The sequence below is a fragment of the Eschrichtius robustus genome, chromosome 6 (assembly GCF_028021215.1).
Source record: "Eschrichtius robustus isolate mEscRob2 chromosome 6, mEscRob2.pri, whole genome shotgun sequence".
Taxonomy (NCBI): Eukaryota; Metazoa; Chordata; class Mammalia; order Artiodactyla; family Eschrichtiidae; genus Eschrichtius; species Eschrichtius robustus.
Window position 1 is genome coordinate 50,228,788 of NC_090829.1, and position 17,166 is coordinate 50,245,953.

Below are 17,166 nucleotides of genomic sequence, written 5' to 3' on the forward strand. Positions count from 1 at the left end.
GCTAAAGAAAACAGGCAAACCTAAAAGACTGAAGAGAAAAAGTACCAATTAGTGATAATAAGACAAAATCAGCCTTTTCTTTGGTAATACTAAAATTTTGAAAACAATGGTTTCAAGTTTCCTAAGAAAAATCATTTTCAATATAGAATTTACATACAAATAATCATTAAAAAGATATGGGGAGGGAATTTTTAGTCCTACAAAGATTCCAAATTTATTTTCCACGTACCCTTTACAAGCAAGTTATTAGAAGATAACTCCAGTAAAACAAAACTCCTATCACAGTGTCCTTTGACTATTTGCATGTCTGTAGACTATATCCACTGTACTCTAAGACCTTTGTTCACTTTGGATTCTTGACACCTAACACCAAGCCTGGCACCAAGTAGGCATTCAATAAGGAAATATTGGCACAGATTATCCTCAGGAGTGTGGGAGACTAGCACAGAATCCCATTCAGGAATCCCTGAAACTAAGCTCTGCTATTTCAGGATCATGAGCTCAGGATGAGTCCTCTTCTCTGCAAACGCCACGTATTTTTTAAAGCTCAGTTTAAGTCCCGTACAAAAAAGCCTTCTTCAGGACTTCCCTGGTGGCACAGTGGTTAAGAATCTGCCTGCCAATGCAGGGGACATGGGTTCGATCCCTGGTCCGGGAAGATCCCACATGCCGCGGAGCAACTAAGCCCGTGCGCCACAACTACTGACCCTGCGTTCTAGAGCCCATGAGTCACAACTATGGAGCCCATGTGCCACAACCACTGAAGCCCGTGTGCCTAGAGCCCTTGCTCTGCAACAAGAGAAGCCACTGCAGTGAGAAGCCCGCGCACCGCAACAAAGAGTAGCCCCCGCTCACCGCAACTAGAGAAAGCCCGCCGCGCAGCAACGAAGACCCAACACAGCCAAAATAAATAAATAAATTTATTTAAAAAAAAAAAAAAAAAAAGCCTTCTTCAACTACTCCAATCCCCAAAGATCTCTTTTCTGTTAACTCCCATGGAATTTATCACTTGATTATACACTGTTATGTTGGTCACTGTTTGATATGTCTAGGCACAGTTCTTCAAATGTCTATTACTGTCTCTGAGGGAAGGGACTTTGACTCATGTGTACCCCCAGGGCAACTAGCACAGTGTGGGACAATAGGTAAACCTGATTAACTGGCTGCCTGCTCGTAACTAACAACAAATGAATCTCATCACTGAGGTCAGGACTTAGACTCTCTTCTATAATGCAATTTCAGGCAATCAGAATATATCCTAAAATGATTCTTTGCACTGAAGATAAACCACTTTCGGTACCAGGATAACCAAGAATTAAAATTAATACGATGTATTACATATTCTAGTTGATGATTATAATTAAACTTCATTTTTCAACAAATATTTATTACACACCTACTATGTGATAGGCTAAGTCCCTGACAGAATCTAAGATTAACATCTAAACCACTGGTTCTCAAATTTTTTTTTAATAGAACCCTTTCTTCACACACCGTGTTATTCAGAACTCCCAGATTCAAACAGATCACAGAACTGTTCTGTCTAAAGTTTAAGGTAAGGGGGCTTCCCTGGTGGCACAGTGGTTAAGAATCCACCTGCCAATGCAGGGGACACGGGTTCCATCCCTGGTCCAGGAAGATCCCACATGCCGCGGAGCAGCTAAGCCCGTGCGCCACAACCACTGAAGCCCGTGCGCCACAACCACTGAAGCCCGCGCGCCCTGGAGCCCGTGCTCCACAACAAGAGAAGCCACCGCAATGAGAAGCCCAAGCACTGCAACGAAGAGTAGCCCCCGCTCGCCGCAACTAGAGAAAGCCCAAGCGCAGCAACGAAGACCCAATGCAGCCAATAATAAAAAATTTTTTAAATAAATAAATAAAGTTTAAGGTAAGGCTCAGAGCCCTATCTATCTTAGTCTGCTCAGGCTGCCATAACAAGGTGCCACAGACTGGGTAGCTCAAACAACAGAAATTTATTTCCCACAGTTCTAGAGGCTAGGAAGTCCAGGACCAAGGTGCCAGCCAATTCAGTTTCTGGTGCAAGCTCTCTGCTGGCTTGCAGATGGCCACCTTCTCACCTCTCAGCAGACAGAGGGAGATCTCTGGTGTCTCTCCTCTGATAAAGCCACCAGGTCTACTGGATCAGAGCTCCACACTTAGGACCTCTTTTAACCTTAACCACCTCCTTAAAGGCCCTGTTTCTAATACAGTCACGTGCGGGTTTAAGGCTTCAACATATGAATTTGGGAGGGATGCAATTTAGTGCATAGCACCGTCTATTGAACCTTCTCCTTGATCTAGACCCAGGGACATATGGATGAAAAGACTAAAAACCATCTAATTAGACAACTTAATTTTACATAAAAGAAAACTGGGGTGTAAGGAGGATAAATGACTTGCCCTAAGTCACACCACCAGTCAGTCACAGAACTAAGACAAGAAGCCAGGTAAGTCCCTTATGTCCTCCTTTCTACCAAACTTCCTCTCATAATATTCTACAATTGGTAGTAAAGTCACCATGTACTTTTGTGACTTGAATTGTCAATGAGGTGCACAAGACATCACTAATCACCAGACCTACCACATGAACTCCAAACTCATATATCCAACGTCTACTCTACATCTATAGGTGGGTGTCTAACATACATCATGTTGAAAACCAAACTCCTGATTTTCTTCTCCAACACCTGCTTTAGCAGATTCTTCCAGGTGTTCAGGCCAAAATACTACAGTTATCGGTGACTCTACCTTCCCTCGTATCTTTTATTCAATCCCTCAGCACATACTGTTAGGTCTATTTTCAAAACATCCTCATTTCTTTTTTTTTTTTGGCCACACCGTGAGGCATGTGGGAATCTTAGTTTCCCAGCCAGCGATCGAACCCATGCCCCCTGCATTGGGAGCGCAGAGTCTTAACCACTGGACCGCCAGGGAAGTCCCCAAACATCCAAATTTCTATAATAAAATATTGGAGAAAAAAAAATTCAGAATCTGGCTAACCACTTTTTACCACATCTACTGTCACCATCAGGGTCCAAGCCCCCAATATCTCTCTCTTGGATTACAGGAACCACTTAACTGGTCTCCCTGCTTCTATCACTGCCCCCTAGAACTTACTCTCAACATTATAGCTAAGTTAAAGCCTGTGTGAGATCATTTCACATCCCTACTAAAACAGCTTTCCAGTAGCTTCCCAACTCATGCAGAGTAAAACCCAAGGGTTTAATAATCTCCTCGTGATTAGATTACAATTACCTCTCTAAAGTCATCTCTAAACATACTCCCACTCTCTCATTCCACTCCAGCCACACTACCCTCCTTTCTGTTCCTTAGGCATGTTTGCCTCCCTCACCCTCCTTCAAATGCCATTTTTATTAGCAATGCTTTCCCTTACCACCCTAATTAAAAGAGCAAATTCCCTCATCCCATTCCCCTTCCTTGCTTTATTTTTCTCTATAGAACTTACCACCATCTGACATATTATATTCTAGTCTACCTACTATCTATCTATCCCTAGCTCCATAAAGACAAGAGATTTTAACTGCTGTGTTGCTGTATTCCCAGCACCTAGAACGGTGTTTAAATGCTCAATAAATATTTGTTGAATAAATGAGTGAATGTATGAATGAATAAAGTCATAAAACTAACTGGGCTTCAAAAGCTCATCCTGGGACTTTCCTGGTGGTCCAGCGTTTAAGACTCTGCACTCCCAAGCAGCGGGGACGGGTTCAATCCCTGGTGGGGGAACTAAGTTCCCACATGCCGTGGCCCCAAAAAAAAAAAAAAAAAAGAAAGAAAGCTCATTTTGTCTGGCACCAGAGCCAGAAAGCAAGCTATCAAAAATAAGGTTTTTCCTTCTTGACAGAATAGTACAGTGAATTAAAGTCAAAACATCTGGGATTAATGTAGATTCTAGGGTCAAAAAACAACAAAGAAAGGGAAAGGGAATGAGATACAAACAGCCCTTGAGTCATTTATAGACTTATGACTGCAATTTCTAGCCACATAATCCTTTCCAGCTGAAAATGCCCAAAGACTTAGAAGAGAAAGATATAGAATGATCGCTTACATTAAAACAAACAAATAAAATTAACCATAGGCCTATCTATTTACATTTATGTATAGAAATGTACAGTAATAAGATAGGAAAGCTTCACATAAAACTCTGTCAGGGCAAAAGGGACTACAGAAATGGGATGTCACTTTTCCTCTATATTGTCTGTACTGTCAGTATCTTAGACACCAAGAGTATATTCACGTTTTATTTAGACAAAATGAAGCTCTTCAACCTACTTCCTCAAAGATAACCACTGATTAAGTTTGTTGTGTATTACAGATTTTCTTCCTACATAACCAGACAGATATATAGACATCAATTTTAAAAAATAAGTTAAATGATAGGAATTCTCTTTCCAGGAAAGTGGAATAGACATGCTTTTCCCGACTCCTCCCCCTAAGTATAACTAAAAATCCCGAATGTTACATATAAAATAAACGTAAGAGGATCCTAAAAGGTGGAGAAAAGCAGACTCCAGGGCCCAGTGAATGATGTGGTTGCAAGCTCCCTGGGTTTCCTTTTTAAATCGCATATAACCCAAACATAAAGGTGAACAAGTCAGTAACCCAGAAACAGCAATGGGTACAGACCAAAAGAAAAAGCTCCAATGGGCTGCTCTTTCTAGCCAAGGATCAGAAAAGGGACAGCCTAGCAACACAGAAAACTTTTAGGCAATAATTGCTCTACTCCAGCCAAACGCCACAGAAAACACTATGGCCCCATCCACATCAGCAAAGACCTAGGCTTCTACCCTTGCCAGGCTGTAATGAGGCACCCCGATCCCACAAATCCTTCCAACAGGTTAGTGTCAGAGAAGGCCAGGTAGAGAGCCAAGACTTTCATACCAGCCAAGCAGTAAAAGACCACGAACAACAACCCACCCCATCCCTGTAGTATCAGTGGGGACCACGTGGGGAGCAGTAACGCAGCATTCCTATCCCTCCTAGCCAGAGATACCTCAGTAGAGGCCTAGTGAGCCAGAATTCATGCTCACTCAGCAATCACAAGGAGCATCCCTCAGGTATCAATGGAAACCAAATGGGGAACCTGGACTTCTACCCCCAAATGGCAGTAAGGAGGTGGCAAACGCTCTCTTTCAGAAGCCAGCCAAAACAGAAAATTTAAATGAGATTCACAGTCTCATAACATAATACTCAATATGTCCAGGTTTCAATCAAAAGTCACTCATTGTACCAAGAACCAGAAAGACCTCAAGCTGAATGAAAAAGACAATCCATAAATAGACGCCAACACCAAGATGAAAGAAGTATTTTAATTAACTGACAAAGATTTTAAAGCAGTAGTCATAAAAATGCTTTGAACAAGCAATTATGAGCCCACTTGAAACAAATGAAAAGATAAACTCTCAGCAAAAGAAACAAGATACAAAGAAAAACCAAATGGCAATTTTAGAACTGAAAAACAGAATAACCTATTAAATAAGTTAAACGAGATGATATATTCTTGCTTTTTTCACCTAATAACTAATGAAAACCTCAGTCTCTTTATATACACACACATAACATTTTTAAGCAGCTATAGTATTCCACTGTATGAATTAACTATCTTTTAACTAATCCTCAATTAGTGAACATTTGGATTGTTTATAATTTTCCACCATTACAAACCATGCATATTTGCATAATTATCTATGTCATAATTATCTCTCATATTTAGTCAATGACATCACTAAAAATTAGAGTGCTATGTGAAAAGGCACGCATAGTTTAAATTTTCATACACACTGTCAAATAACCCGCCAGAAAAGTTGTACCAATTATTATACATTCCCACCAATAGTGTATGAGTGTACCATACTTGCCAACAACTGTTACTGTCTCAATGTTTTTCCCTGTTTTCTAATTTGACAAGTGAAAATAGAACATTATTGCTGTTTTTACATACATTTCTTTATTACTAATATGGTTAATTTATTTTCATGTGTTTAAAAGCCAAAAGTAGTCTTTCTTTTGAAAATTACCAATGCAGGTCTTTTGTGTATTCTCATTGTTTATCTTACTAATATAACAGAGCCCTTGGTATTTCACAAATATAAGCTGGGTGACGTATATGGTGCAAATATATTTTCAACCATTTTGCTGGTTTTTAACTTTGTTGATTTTTTTTTGCATAAGAGTCTTTAACTGGTTTAGATTTCATTTTAGCAAATCAAATTTAACTAAATCTTAGTCCCACTAAATTGAAGTACAAAGACATCAACCTAAAGACTCAGTCCCAACTAGTTTTAGAGACAATCAATCATACACACACACACGCACACACACAACAGAAACAAAAAAACCCCACCACTCTCACTACTGGTAAGAGTCTAGAATTAGCCTTTCTGTTCTCATGACAGTAAAGAAGAGGATGCTGGCACCACTAATTATCTATACATTCAATTAACAATGGTCTCCTCCACATACACAGTTTCCCCAGGTGTATGATTGGACTTTTTACCTCGTTTTTTAAAATACAATATTCCATTTCCCCATTGGCATTCCACTCCTACTCTGAACCCCAACCTATCTGGCTGGTGACTTGGCAACCTACCTTGTAGCCCTCTTATCTACTGGAGGCTGGACCCTTCCCTCATGTCATTCACTGTTATCGGAAAGCTATTTCAAAATAACCAGAACTCTGAAAACCAGCAGACTGCCACCTGACGGCTCATTATTATCACTACCTAGAGATTTCTGCTACCATGCTCTGCCCCTCTTTTGGAGACTGACCTAAATTTACTAAGCTACCTTGAGTATCATAATTTGGACTGCAAGCCCACTCACTTGATCTACTGCTCAGCTGGGATAGAAAACAAAACAAATGCTATGTATTATTCCCTTGTTTTTTCTAGACATCTATTCTCCCTACTTCTTTTCCCCCACCAGCCAGTCACAGGTTCTGGCATTCTTCATCATACAAGGCTACCTGGTTTATGACAAGTAGCACTAGCAATTTCATAAAAAATAAGCACAATCACTGGAACTGTGATTGTAAAAGTCACATACATAAAATCATAATGAAACAAAAATGGTTTAAAAGGATACCTTTTAAAAATGTGAAGGGAAAAAAATTCAGACCACATATCTCTACATATATATACCCTAATGCCATTCCAATACTTCATAGAATAAAGAATTTATCTATAATATTTTTAGCCAGTTTACCAGTCCTTTCCATAACTACCAACGTATTAGTTAACGATATTATCTGACATCAATATCCGAAACTATAGCATTAATGCTTAGGGCTAAATTACATTACTTAAATTTTTCATTTTCTTCAGTCTAACATTTTCAAGTCGTTAAGTAATTTCTTTCTTAACTAATTTTATTCACATTCCAGGATACTTCCATGCTAAAATGTAATTTTTTAATTAAAACTATCAGCTCAATAGCCCAAAAATAACTGTACGCTCATCATACATGTACTTAGTAAAGATCACAACCTTAGCTAAAGAAATACAGCACAAGTTCATCTTCAATTCCTCAGCAATCTATAAACTATACTCCATTGGAGTCAATTTTACACAGCTTCAAAGTATTACCATCCTGGATCAGGAAAAAACAGCTAAAAGAGGACGTTATTAGGTTAACTCAACGGTTCTCAACAAGGGGCAATTTGGCCCCTCAGGAAACATCTGGCAGTGCCTCCAGACATTTTTGGCTGTCACACTGGGGAAAGGAGGAGGGCATAGCCTACTGGTATCTAAGCTAGGCATGCTGCTTAATGTCCTATAACGCACAGGATAGCCCCCTACAAGAATTATCTGGTCCATAATGTCTATAGTGATGAGGCTGAGAAATATGGGACAACTGATGAAATCTGTATATGAACGTCACTGCATCAATGCTAAATTTCCTGAATTCGATCCACTTCATGTGGCTTCATAAAAGAATGACTTTGTTCCTAGGAAGTACATATCAAAGTTATTTAGGAGTAAAGGAACATGTCTCAACTTACCCACAAATGGTTCAGAAAAAGGTAACTGTATATATGTAGATAGAAAGAATGCATGATAAAGCAATGAGCCAAAATGCTAACAACTGGTGAATCTGAGTAAAGGGTAGACAGAAATTTATTTTATTTTTCTTGCAATTTGAAATTATATCAAAATAAAAAGTTAAACAAGTATTACCACACCTGTAAATTTCTTTTAACTGGGATACTCTGCACAATTTCCCAGTATATATGTGCAACATAACAAATCACCTTTCTTTTACTCCTTCCTCAAAATAAATAACACTATCTTGAATGGATACTTGTAAATTTGACCCACATAACTCAAGTAAGCATATACTGAAAAGTAAAATTTCTAAAACGTGAATTGCACAGAAAGAGCTAGAAACATTTAGATGTCTACCAAGGACATGACATCCTTTAGTATATCACAGTAAAAGGATGACTTAATTCCCTGAATTATATATTTCATGCTTTCAATGCACACTGAAAACTGCAATCATTCAGAATCACAGAAGATGTGAACACAGTCAGTGGGAAAACATACATAAGAAATAATACAAAAACTTTTTTAAGACTCAGATTTTCAGAAGTTTGACATTAGTTCCAAATTCTTGAAATGTACCATTCTTGTTTCTAGACACTTGTTATTTCAATAATATTCAACAGATAAACAGTAACAGTTTTGTAAATATTAACAGTTCACTTCTGGAAAGCAATAATTTAAAATTTTAAAACCAGGAAAAAATTTCAGGCACTTACAGATGTCTGGGACATACTTGACTGCTGTGTGACACTTCCTGTGGGGGATGTAGGTGGTCTTCCACTGGACAAACTTGCCTAAAATAATAAAATCTTTACAATATGTCTATAAAAGCCTGAAGTTAAAAACTTTCTGGTACCAGGATACCATAAAACCACAATAAAAGTCAAAACATCTATTTTACAGTTATTTTACAGTCAACATGGATTAAGCTTTAGCCAAACAGATTAAAAAAAAAAAAAAAACACTGAACAGTGAAAACAGAAGACCCAAAGGCTAATCTTATTTTAATAGCCACAGTCATTGTCAGTTTTACTCTACAGGTCTCAGTCTTCTTTGAAGTGAAATCACTACTCCAATGTTATGAAAAAGAAATTGGAGCTATATCAAGTACCAGTGGGTTTCAGTTTCCTTACTCGTATCATGTACACGACGTTATTTAAAATTACACTACCGAGAAGAAGTAACAGCTGGGGATGTGTTTATAACAGAAATAAACCTTTTTTCAGGTTCAGTCAACTGAGATTCTCCCCCGGTGAGGACATTTAAGATTAAATCTCACATATAGTTTTATTTAAATAAACAGTGCAATAATAATGAAGATCTTTTTAAAAACATAAGCATTTAATCATAAAATCATCCTGTTAGCAGCAGGAATCATATGAGTGGATTTTAGAAAAGTGCACATACATATTTTTATACAGAACATTCCTGGAGGGATACATGTTAAACTGTTAGTGGCCACCTCTGAAGAGTGGAAAATAGCAGGGGATGTGGAAAAGGAATACCTCTATACTTTACCTCTTATGGTCAATTTTATACTGTTTGTTTTTTTTTTAATGAGTGTAAATTACTTATGTAATTTTAAAAACCTTTTTTGTTAAAATGTAGGTAAGATTCATGTAACCCTAACTATTCACTGCTGTACCTAAAATTTTACACACGAAGCCATGACATTAGTATAGCATTTCTGCAATGTAGATAAAAAGCAGAGGGACAAAAGTTAGCAATAGAGTAACACATAAAACACATTCATTTGTTTTTAAACTAACCTCAATTTGGCAGCCTATTATATTTCCTTAAGAAAAAATAATCACAGGACACCTGAAAACTCTAAAGTAATACCCAACATATTTATTTTCAGGAATTATCTGCAGGTCATGTCAACTTTGGCCTCATAAGTTCTTAATTCATTTCCGTCTCACCTGAACAGCAGCAAGGCTCTGAAGCTGGGAGCTGCTTAAGTGCTGCTGCTGGAGAGCTGCTGTGTGCAGCATTAAGTGCTGTTGCTGGGCGGCATACATTTGCTGTAGATACTGAGCAGCTGAGCTGGGAGGGCGGTGCAATGCCTGTTGAATTACCTGTGATAAGTCAATTGAACCAATGTCAAACCATAAACTTAACCATAAAATAAAGTATTAAAAAAGCAGCAGTTTAAAATTTCACTACTTTAAGAGAATGGACTTGAGGACACGGGGAGGGGGAAGGGTAAGCTGGACGAAGTAAGCTGGGACAAAGTGAGAGAGTGGCATGGACATATATACACTACCAAATGTAAAACAGATAGCTAGTGGGAAGCAGCCGCATAGCACAGGGAGATCAGCTCGGTGCTTTGTGACCACCCAGAGCGGTGGGATAGGGAGGGTGGGAGGGAGACGTAAGAGGGAGGGGATATGGGGATATATGTATACGTATAGCTGATTCACTTTGTTACACAGCAGCAACTAACACAACATTGTGAAGCAATTATACTCCAATAAAGATGTTAATAAACTAAAATAAAATTTCACTACTTTAATATTCAATGTCATCAAACTTATTAACATAGTTCTCTCCTAGTTACATGTCACTAGGATTCACTAATCCGTACAAATTAAAGTTACCCAGTAGAGGCAATTCACAAAAGAAAAAAGTGCTAAGTAAGCATTTGAAAAGATCTTCAATCTCACTAGTAGTCAAAACTTACAAATTAAGACACTATTTTCCAACTTTCCAATGGATAAAGATTTAAAAGAATACTACTACTACTGGAGAAACAGATACTCTCATACACTGTTAGTAAGAATGTAAATTGGTATAACCATTTTGGATAAAACTTGGTAGAACTTGCAGCTTGCGTAGAGAGGATATGTATACCCTGCAAGCATTACGAATATCAATGTAGATCAGTGCCATCCAATACAGCAGCCACGAGCCACAAGTATCTACTGAGCACTTACAAGGTGGCTAGTGCAACTAAGGAACTAAGTTTTTAATTTTACTGAATGTTAATTATAATTTAAATATAAAATAGCCACATGCAGCTAGTAGCTATTGAACAGAGCAGATATATCTATTAACAAAAAAATTCCCAAATATATCATTAGGTGAAAAAGCAGGTTACTAAATAGTGTATAGAGTAAGATACCATTTATATTAAAATATTTTAAAGAATATTCAGGAAAACATTAAAAGACTACTGACGGGTAGCTAGATTAGAAGTGACTTGTACCTTCTCATTTGTATTTTTCTTTAAATGTCTGAAAATACTTAGCTTCATTATATTAATAACCACTTAAAATTATAAAGCTATATTTTAAGAAAATTACTAAATAATCACTTTTTTAAATGTTTTTTAAATGTCAGATTCAACTGTTTCAAAACAGAATAAAACTGTTCTTACTAAAAAAAAAATTCCTGAAAAAGTGTTAATGACTGTGACTATTTATAAGTAAAATGAAAACTATGAACCTGAACTTCATAAATCGATAAATGTAGAAAAGCAAGTATTCTAATAGGAGGAAAATCCTTTATCTGTCGAAATGGTAAGTCAGACTATACCAGTACTCTGCAAACACATCCTAAAGTCACATCATGCCCATGATGACTCTGAAACAGCACCCGAAATCTCAGCATCAAACCAGAGTTTTCAAAGAGCTAAGGGAGTAGTAGAGCCATAATCCTACAGCTTGAGCTTCTGAGTCAGGACACCTTTACCACAAAGCTATGAATCTCTTTATCCAAATTCCAAGAAAGCATATTTCCTTGTGTTTTTTACCTTCATGTGTTCATATCTCAATTCCCCAACAAAAGACTGCTATACCTACTGCAGACTCCTGTCACAAAACCAATGTAGGCTTTTGACAACTAGTTGCAGGGGACTGTAGATCTGCATTGTGATTTAGAATCACAACAATATGTCTTTTTCGTCAGGTAAATCTATATATGTTCTTTTAATTCCATAACAAAATTCTAAAATCAAACTGAAATAAAAAATGAATAACCTATTTGGCACATATTTCTGTCAGAGTATAGTAATTTTTTTCTATCGTCAGCACAGTCTTTCATTACGATTCAATACTATACTCATGGGAGAGAGACTCTTTAAATGCAAGCTAAAGATACAGCACAATGTTCTTATTTTGTTCCTCTAAAGGAGCAAGGAGGGGGAAGAGGATTCTCAGGACTGAAAAAGAAAGCTGAAAGGTATTAAAGAACTACTTAGGTAGTTCAATAAATATTGATTTGATTACATTTTAAGAGAAGCAATTCTATGATCTCGTAAGAATTAGAGTTAGTGCTATTTGTGAGATATATCTACACATCTTCAATAACACTTTTTTTATTAACACATCCAGCTTAGGTAAAGCTAGAGAACAAAATGGCATTTAAAATGTCACATCATCTGTATGCTCAAGCTCTAGATACTCTTCCCTATATCCCTTGCCTCAGAGAAAGGTGAAAAACATTAAAAACACACTCTCCATTCCAGTTTGAATTTTTACTGAACTGACTGGGTCTCCAACAATTCTGATTCTACTCCACAGTAACTTCAGAATCCTAAGCCACAGAACAGCTAAATAGCCAGTATACTGGGATCTCCACTCTAGAAAAATGTATCAGGGAGATGAATGACTACATCATAAACAGGTAAGTTTTTTTCAGGGTGGAGTGCAATTATGCAGATTTGAGAGAGAAAACAGGTATAATGGAAAAAATAAGAACTCATGGAATGGTTAAGGGCACAATTCAACATCAGTCTTTTTTTTTTTTTTTTTTTTGGTTGCGCTGGGTCTTAGCCGTGGCATGCAGGATCTTCCCTGCGGCATGCGGACCTCTTAGTCGCAGCATGCATGTGGGATCTAGTTCCCTGACCAAAGGTCGAACCTGGGCCCCCTGCATTGGGAGCACGGGGTCTTACCCACTGGACACCAGCGAAGTCCCAAGGGCACAACTCTAAAGCTAGAGTACCAACTAGTTATGTGAGTTTAGGAAAGTTATTTAGCCAATTTACAACATCAGTTTTCCCATCTGTTAAATGGAGAAAATCCATGTAAAGAATTTATCAAATGCTTGGCACATAGCAAATGTTCAATATATATTAGCTATTATTGTTTACTGAGTATATATAATGTGCCCCAAACAATTCTAGATGCTTCCTTTAATCCTCATAACTAACTAAGCAGGTGGTCTCATCCTCATTTTTCAGTTTCCTGAGGCTCAAGGAGATTATGCCTCTCACCCAAGGCTACGTATCTACTAATGATAAAGAAAATGGAATTCAAAGAGCACATCAGATTGCAATGCCCATGCCCTTTTCATGCTATACCATATCGCCTCAACCTCCATTACTATAAAGGTTAACCAGGTAAACTTTATTTTCCCAACTAAGTGAAGAGCCTAAGACTTTTCCTAATTAAATATTCCCTTCCTCCTCTGCCCCTTAGAGCTCTTGAATGGATCCTCCTGTTTAGGGTTCTTAGGCCACTTGGGTTTAAAATGAACCTCTTAACATATCTACAGAGCTGAATAGATCTGAATAGATCCTAAGTCCATATTTTGGGTTCAAATGTAAAATAACCAGAAAAACCTAGAGCCATTCTTCATGTTGGGGCTCTTGGTTGAGTTGCTCAACGTTGTAGCAGTACCTAGAGACCTTCCAATTATAATTTTCCCAACATATTGTTTTATAAGCTACACGCTGATAAATGTAGGCCTTCTCAATAGAATGATTATTAAATAACTCTGTTGGTTGTTCCAAACGTGAACAATTCTAACTGTACTCATTTAGAGGGTGTCATGTAACTCATTTGAGGACGTGAAACAATAGATTCATCTGGCTTAAGCAAAAACTAATGGCATCCTCAGTCTTAGCCTACGCATCATGGTAACTGAAATACCTGTACAGCATGTCGGTCTGAGCCACTATAGACAGAGATCTGTGGTTGCTGCATTCGAGAGGAGGAAGTGGTGATGGTGGTCGTGGTAGTGCTACTGGCTGTTGTCGATACCGAAGATGTTCCAGGGTTTGGTTCACTATCCATAGCTGTACTGTGGTCCTTAAACCTAGCAGATAACACAAAGGATTTATATTGGCAAAAGCGTTATCTTATGGCGTTTAAAGAATAATTATTCCAAGAAATAATCAGCAACAGTCTAAATTTCTAAGAAGGCCCTCACTAAATACAGAGAGCACAGTCACCATAAACACGTGCCAGGGAAAAGTACTTCACAAATATATAGCATATTTAACAGTTCATACCTACTAAACTTGAATTCAAATGACTCAGGATATGTAACTCAGATAAAGCCTGGCCTAAAGTTTACCTTTTTATTGTTGAAGGAAGATGAGTGTTTTGAAACCAAAACAGGTGATGACGGAATACTTAACTACCCAGGAAAATTAAAACTGAAGCAATATCAGAGTATTAAAATATTTCTTTATATTCTTTTGACCATACTAATTACAAATTAAAGTCATTCTCATCTAGACATTAAAATAGGATGCCTACGGACTTGTGTTAGCTTAGTTTAGTAGTTTAGCTTAGTTTAGTCAATTAGCTTAGTTTTTGGTTACCATATATACTTTATTTAAAAATAAGCTCTCTTAGAAAATAATTTTAAAAATAATTTATTAACTCACACTGCTTTCCCTCTAATTATTCTACAACATTGTCCTCACTACATGTAATAACTGAGTACTACTCATAAGCAGATTACTCTGACTGGGTAAAGAGAAGCAGCTGAAAACAATTTCCCCACTTCCTTACAAAAATCTCTTTTTCACAAATAATAGCTCCAAATTTTGAAAACAGCATAATTATGTCACTTTCCTCATGTACGGACAGTAAAGTGCAGTTTTGTACCACACTGATTCTTTTCCCTCTAATATTACAAACTCATTTCACTGCTGTGGTACAAAATTCCACTAAATACGGAATCTGTATTTTAACAAATTCAAACAACATATTAAGTCAATTCTGAGGGGCTTAATATTGTTAGAAACGAGAACTACAGTATTTTTTTGAAGGGTCAGAAATGCACCACAATGGTGAAAAGCACACTTGAGAATATACTACTGGCTTTATCTGCTTTTCTTATCTGTCTTTTCTTCTGAGAGACAAAACCTGACCCACCTCATAGGAGCAGCATTGACAAGAATGTAACAAGAACACTTTCTACTTCACGAAAAGACAAAGGAATTTGGCACTAACTGTGTATGCACGCACTATTCCCATATGGTGTCCTTTTATGTACAAATTTTCTTTGTTCTTTATATCATGTATGTAAATAGTATTTGTGCTCTTTCAGGAATCAAATGGTTAAAAAAATCCCGATTTAATAAAAGGAAAAGTGAAAGGAAAAAAGTGGGGGGGTGGAGCTGACTCTTACTAATTATTTTGATTAGTAAATGACACATCTTTATGCTTCGCTGGGGTTTCTTTTGGGGGGGGGGGAAGGCGGTTTGTAGTTTTGCAAACTGCCTTCCAATCATCAAATCACAGCATCATATGGTAACTGTTCAACAGCATACAGATATAGCGGTACATAAACTTTTTACCAAATTACTACCTGTCATAGCACTTCTGAACCACGTACCAAAGAAATGCAAAAAGCCAGCTTAAATTCTGGTCCTTTTACAGTGCTATTCTGCTCAGACATGTGCCCAACCTCAAACCCTACGGTAAGCAGTTCAGTAACTAACTAAATATGGTCACAGAGAATCCAAATGCGAGGCACACGTCTAAACATCGGTGGGTAGAACCGGCCAAACCACTGAACTGCATTTGGAGACCTGGCACAAAAGAACAATTTTGGTAACTCCGCCGTCTACGCACAGTTTTGCCTGCAAAATACAAACGGCAGTTCTGCTGCACCAGCGGCCTACCCAGGAAACACTAAGTTTGAGTCGCTAACTGAGCATACCATCACACCGCCACACAAGAATGTGGCCCTCTAGGGCGGCATCAACACTGCAGCCAGAGACCCTAAGGAAAGGAAGATCTTTCCTTGCAGAGTGTTTTCAGCCTCGTGAGACTCGCAACAGCCCCCGCCGCTGCAAGGCCGGCGCTGCGACACCTCCTCCCAGCCTCCCGGGGGAGGGCGGTGAGCAGCCCCACGTCTCGCGTTCTCCCACTGAGAAGCAGTGGGGTGGCGCCGGGCGGGGGCGGTGGGGGGAAGGAGGCGAGCGCGAAGGAGGCCTGGCAGTGCCCGCCCAGCCCTACCCAGCCTCCGCGGGCCCCCGGCGCGGCAGCCGTCACAAGGCTGCCCGCGGGGCCCACTTGCAGGGATGACAGCGCCTGAGGGGCCCACTCGGGCTCATCTTCCGGAAGATTCCTACGGTCGGGGTCCGAGGGACGACCCTGCGCACAGGGCCCCGCAGATCCAGGGCCAGACGGCGGAAGGGGCGCTCCCGCCTGGAGGTAACTGGACCCTTAACAGTTCTCCTCCGTCTCCCCACAAGGGCCAAGCGGGCTCCTCCACGATAAGAAAACTCTCACGTCCCCCTTTCCCCGCACTGCCCGCGAAAGAGCCCTGAGCTCAAGGGGACGTGTCGCTGCCCCCCACTCTCCCCCCGGTTACGACATTAGTCACCAGCAAGTAACTCACTCCGCTTCCGCCATCTTCTCTCCTCCATCACTACCATGGGTTGCGCATGCGCCCCCCGGCGGCGACGGCGGCGGCGGCGGCGAGAGAGGGGGCGGGGTCGGCTAGCCTCGGGCCCCCGAGGTCACGTGGGGTCCTCGTCTTCCAATCCCCCCCTCCCAGTTCAAGCCTTGCTTGCTGTGGAAGGTGATCAGTTTTCCAATTTAGATACCAGTATCTCACCTCCCCCCGCGCTCGCTTTCTCTTGCCTAGGGTCTTCTTCCTCTTGGGGAGGGGGTTTGTAACCAAGATATGAAAAGTTCTGATTAGACTGTTAAAATGTTTAAAAACATCTAAAATATATCAAAGCCTATGTGAACTGCAAAGAGTGAGATGGAAGAGAATACCACGAGGATTGGATGCTGAGGTGTCAGGGTGAAAGGAAATGCCATGGTAGCTGCAGGGTTTGTTACCTGGGGCGCATGGCAGTTTGGGGATGGAATCAGCAATTCCTCTCTTGGGCTCAAAGATAGTGTTTTGG

General features: G+C 39.3%; 1 protein-coding gene across 7 annotated transcripts in view; it reads right to left on the minus strand.

Annotated features, from left to right (window-relative positions):
* The window catches only part of PHC3 (polyhomeotic homolog 3), an 81,397-nt gene extending 64,719 nt beyond the window's left edge, over positions 1–16,678 (minus strand). For 6 of the 7 annotated variants that reach the window (XR_011074288.1, XR_011074287.1, XR_011074286.1 and 3 more), the window contains exons 1-4: positions 16,650–16,678; positions 13,940–14,105; positions 9,986–10,141; positions 8,780–8,857 (exon numbers count right to left, since the gene is read on the minus strand). Coding sequence is in view for 4 of the 7 variants with exons in the window: in XM_068546235.1 (XP_068402336.1) it covers positions 8,780–8,857; positions 9,986–10,141; positions 13,940–14,105; positions 16,650–16,663 (414 nt within the window). In the remaining 3 variants the exon portion in view is untranslated. Of the gene's footprint in view, positions 1–8,779; positions 8,858–9,985; positions 10,142–13,939; positions 14,106–15,965; positions 16,024–16,649 lie in introns of those variants that run through there. The other variant, XM_068546233.1, reaches the window with a different exon arrangement.
* Positions 16,679–17,166: the final 488 nt, after the last annotated feature.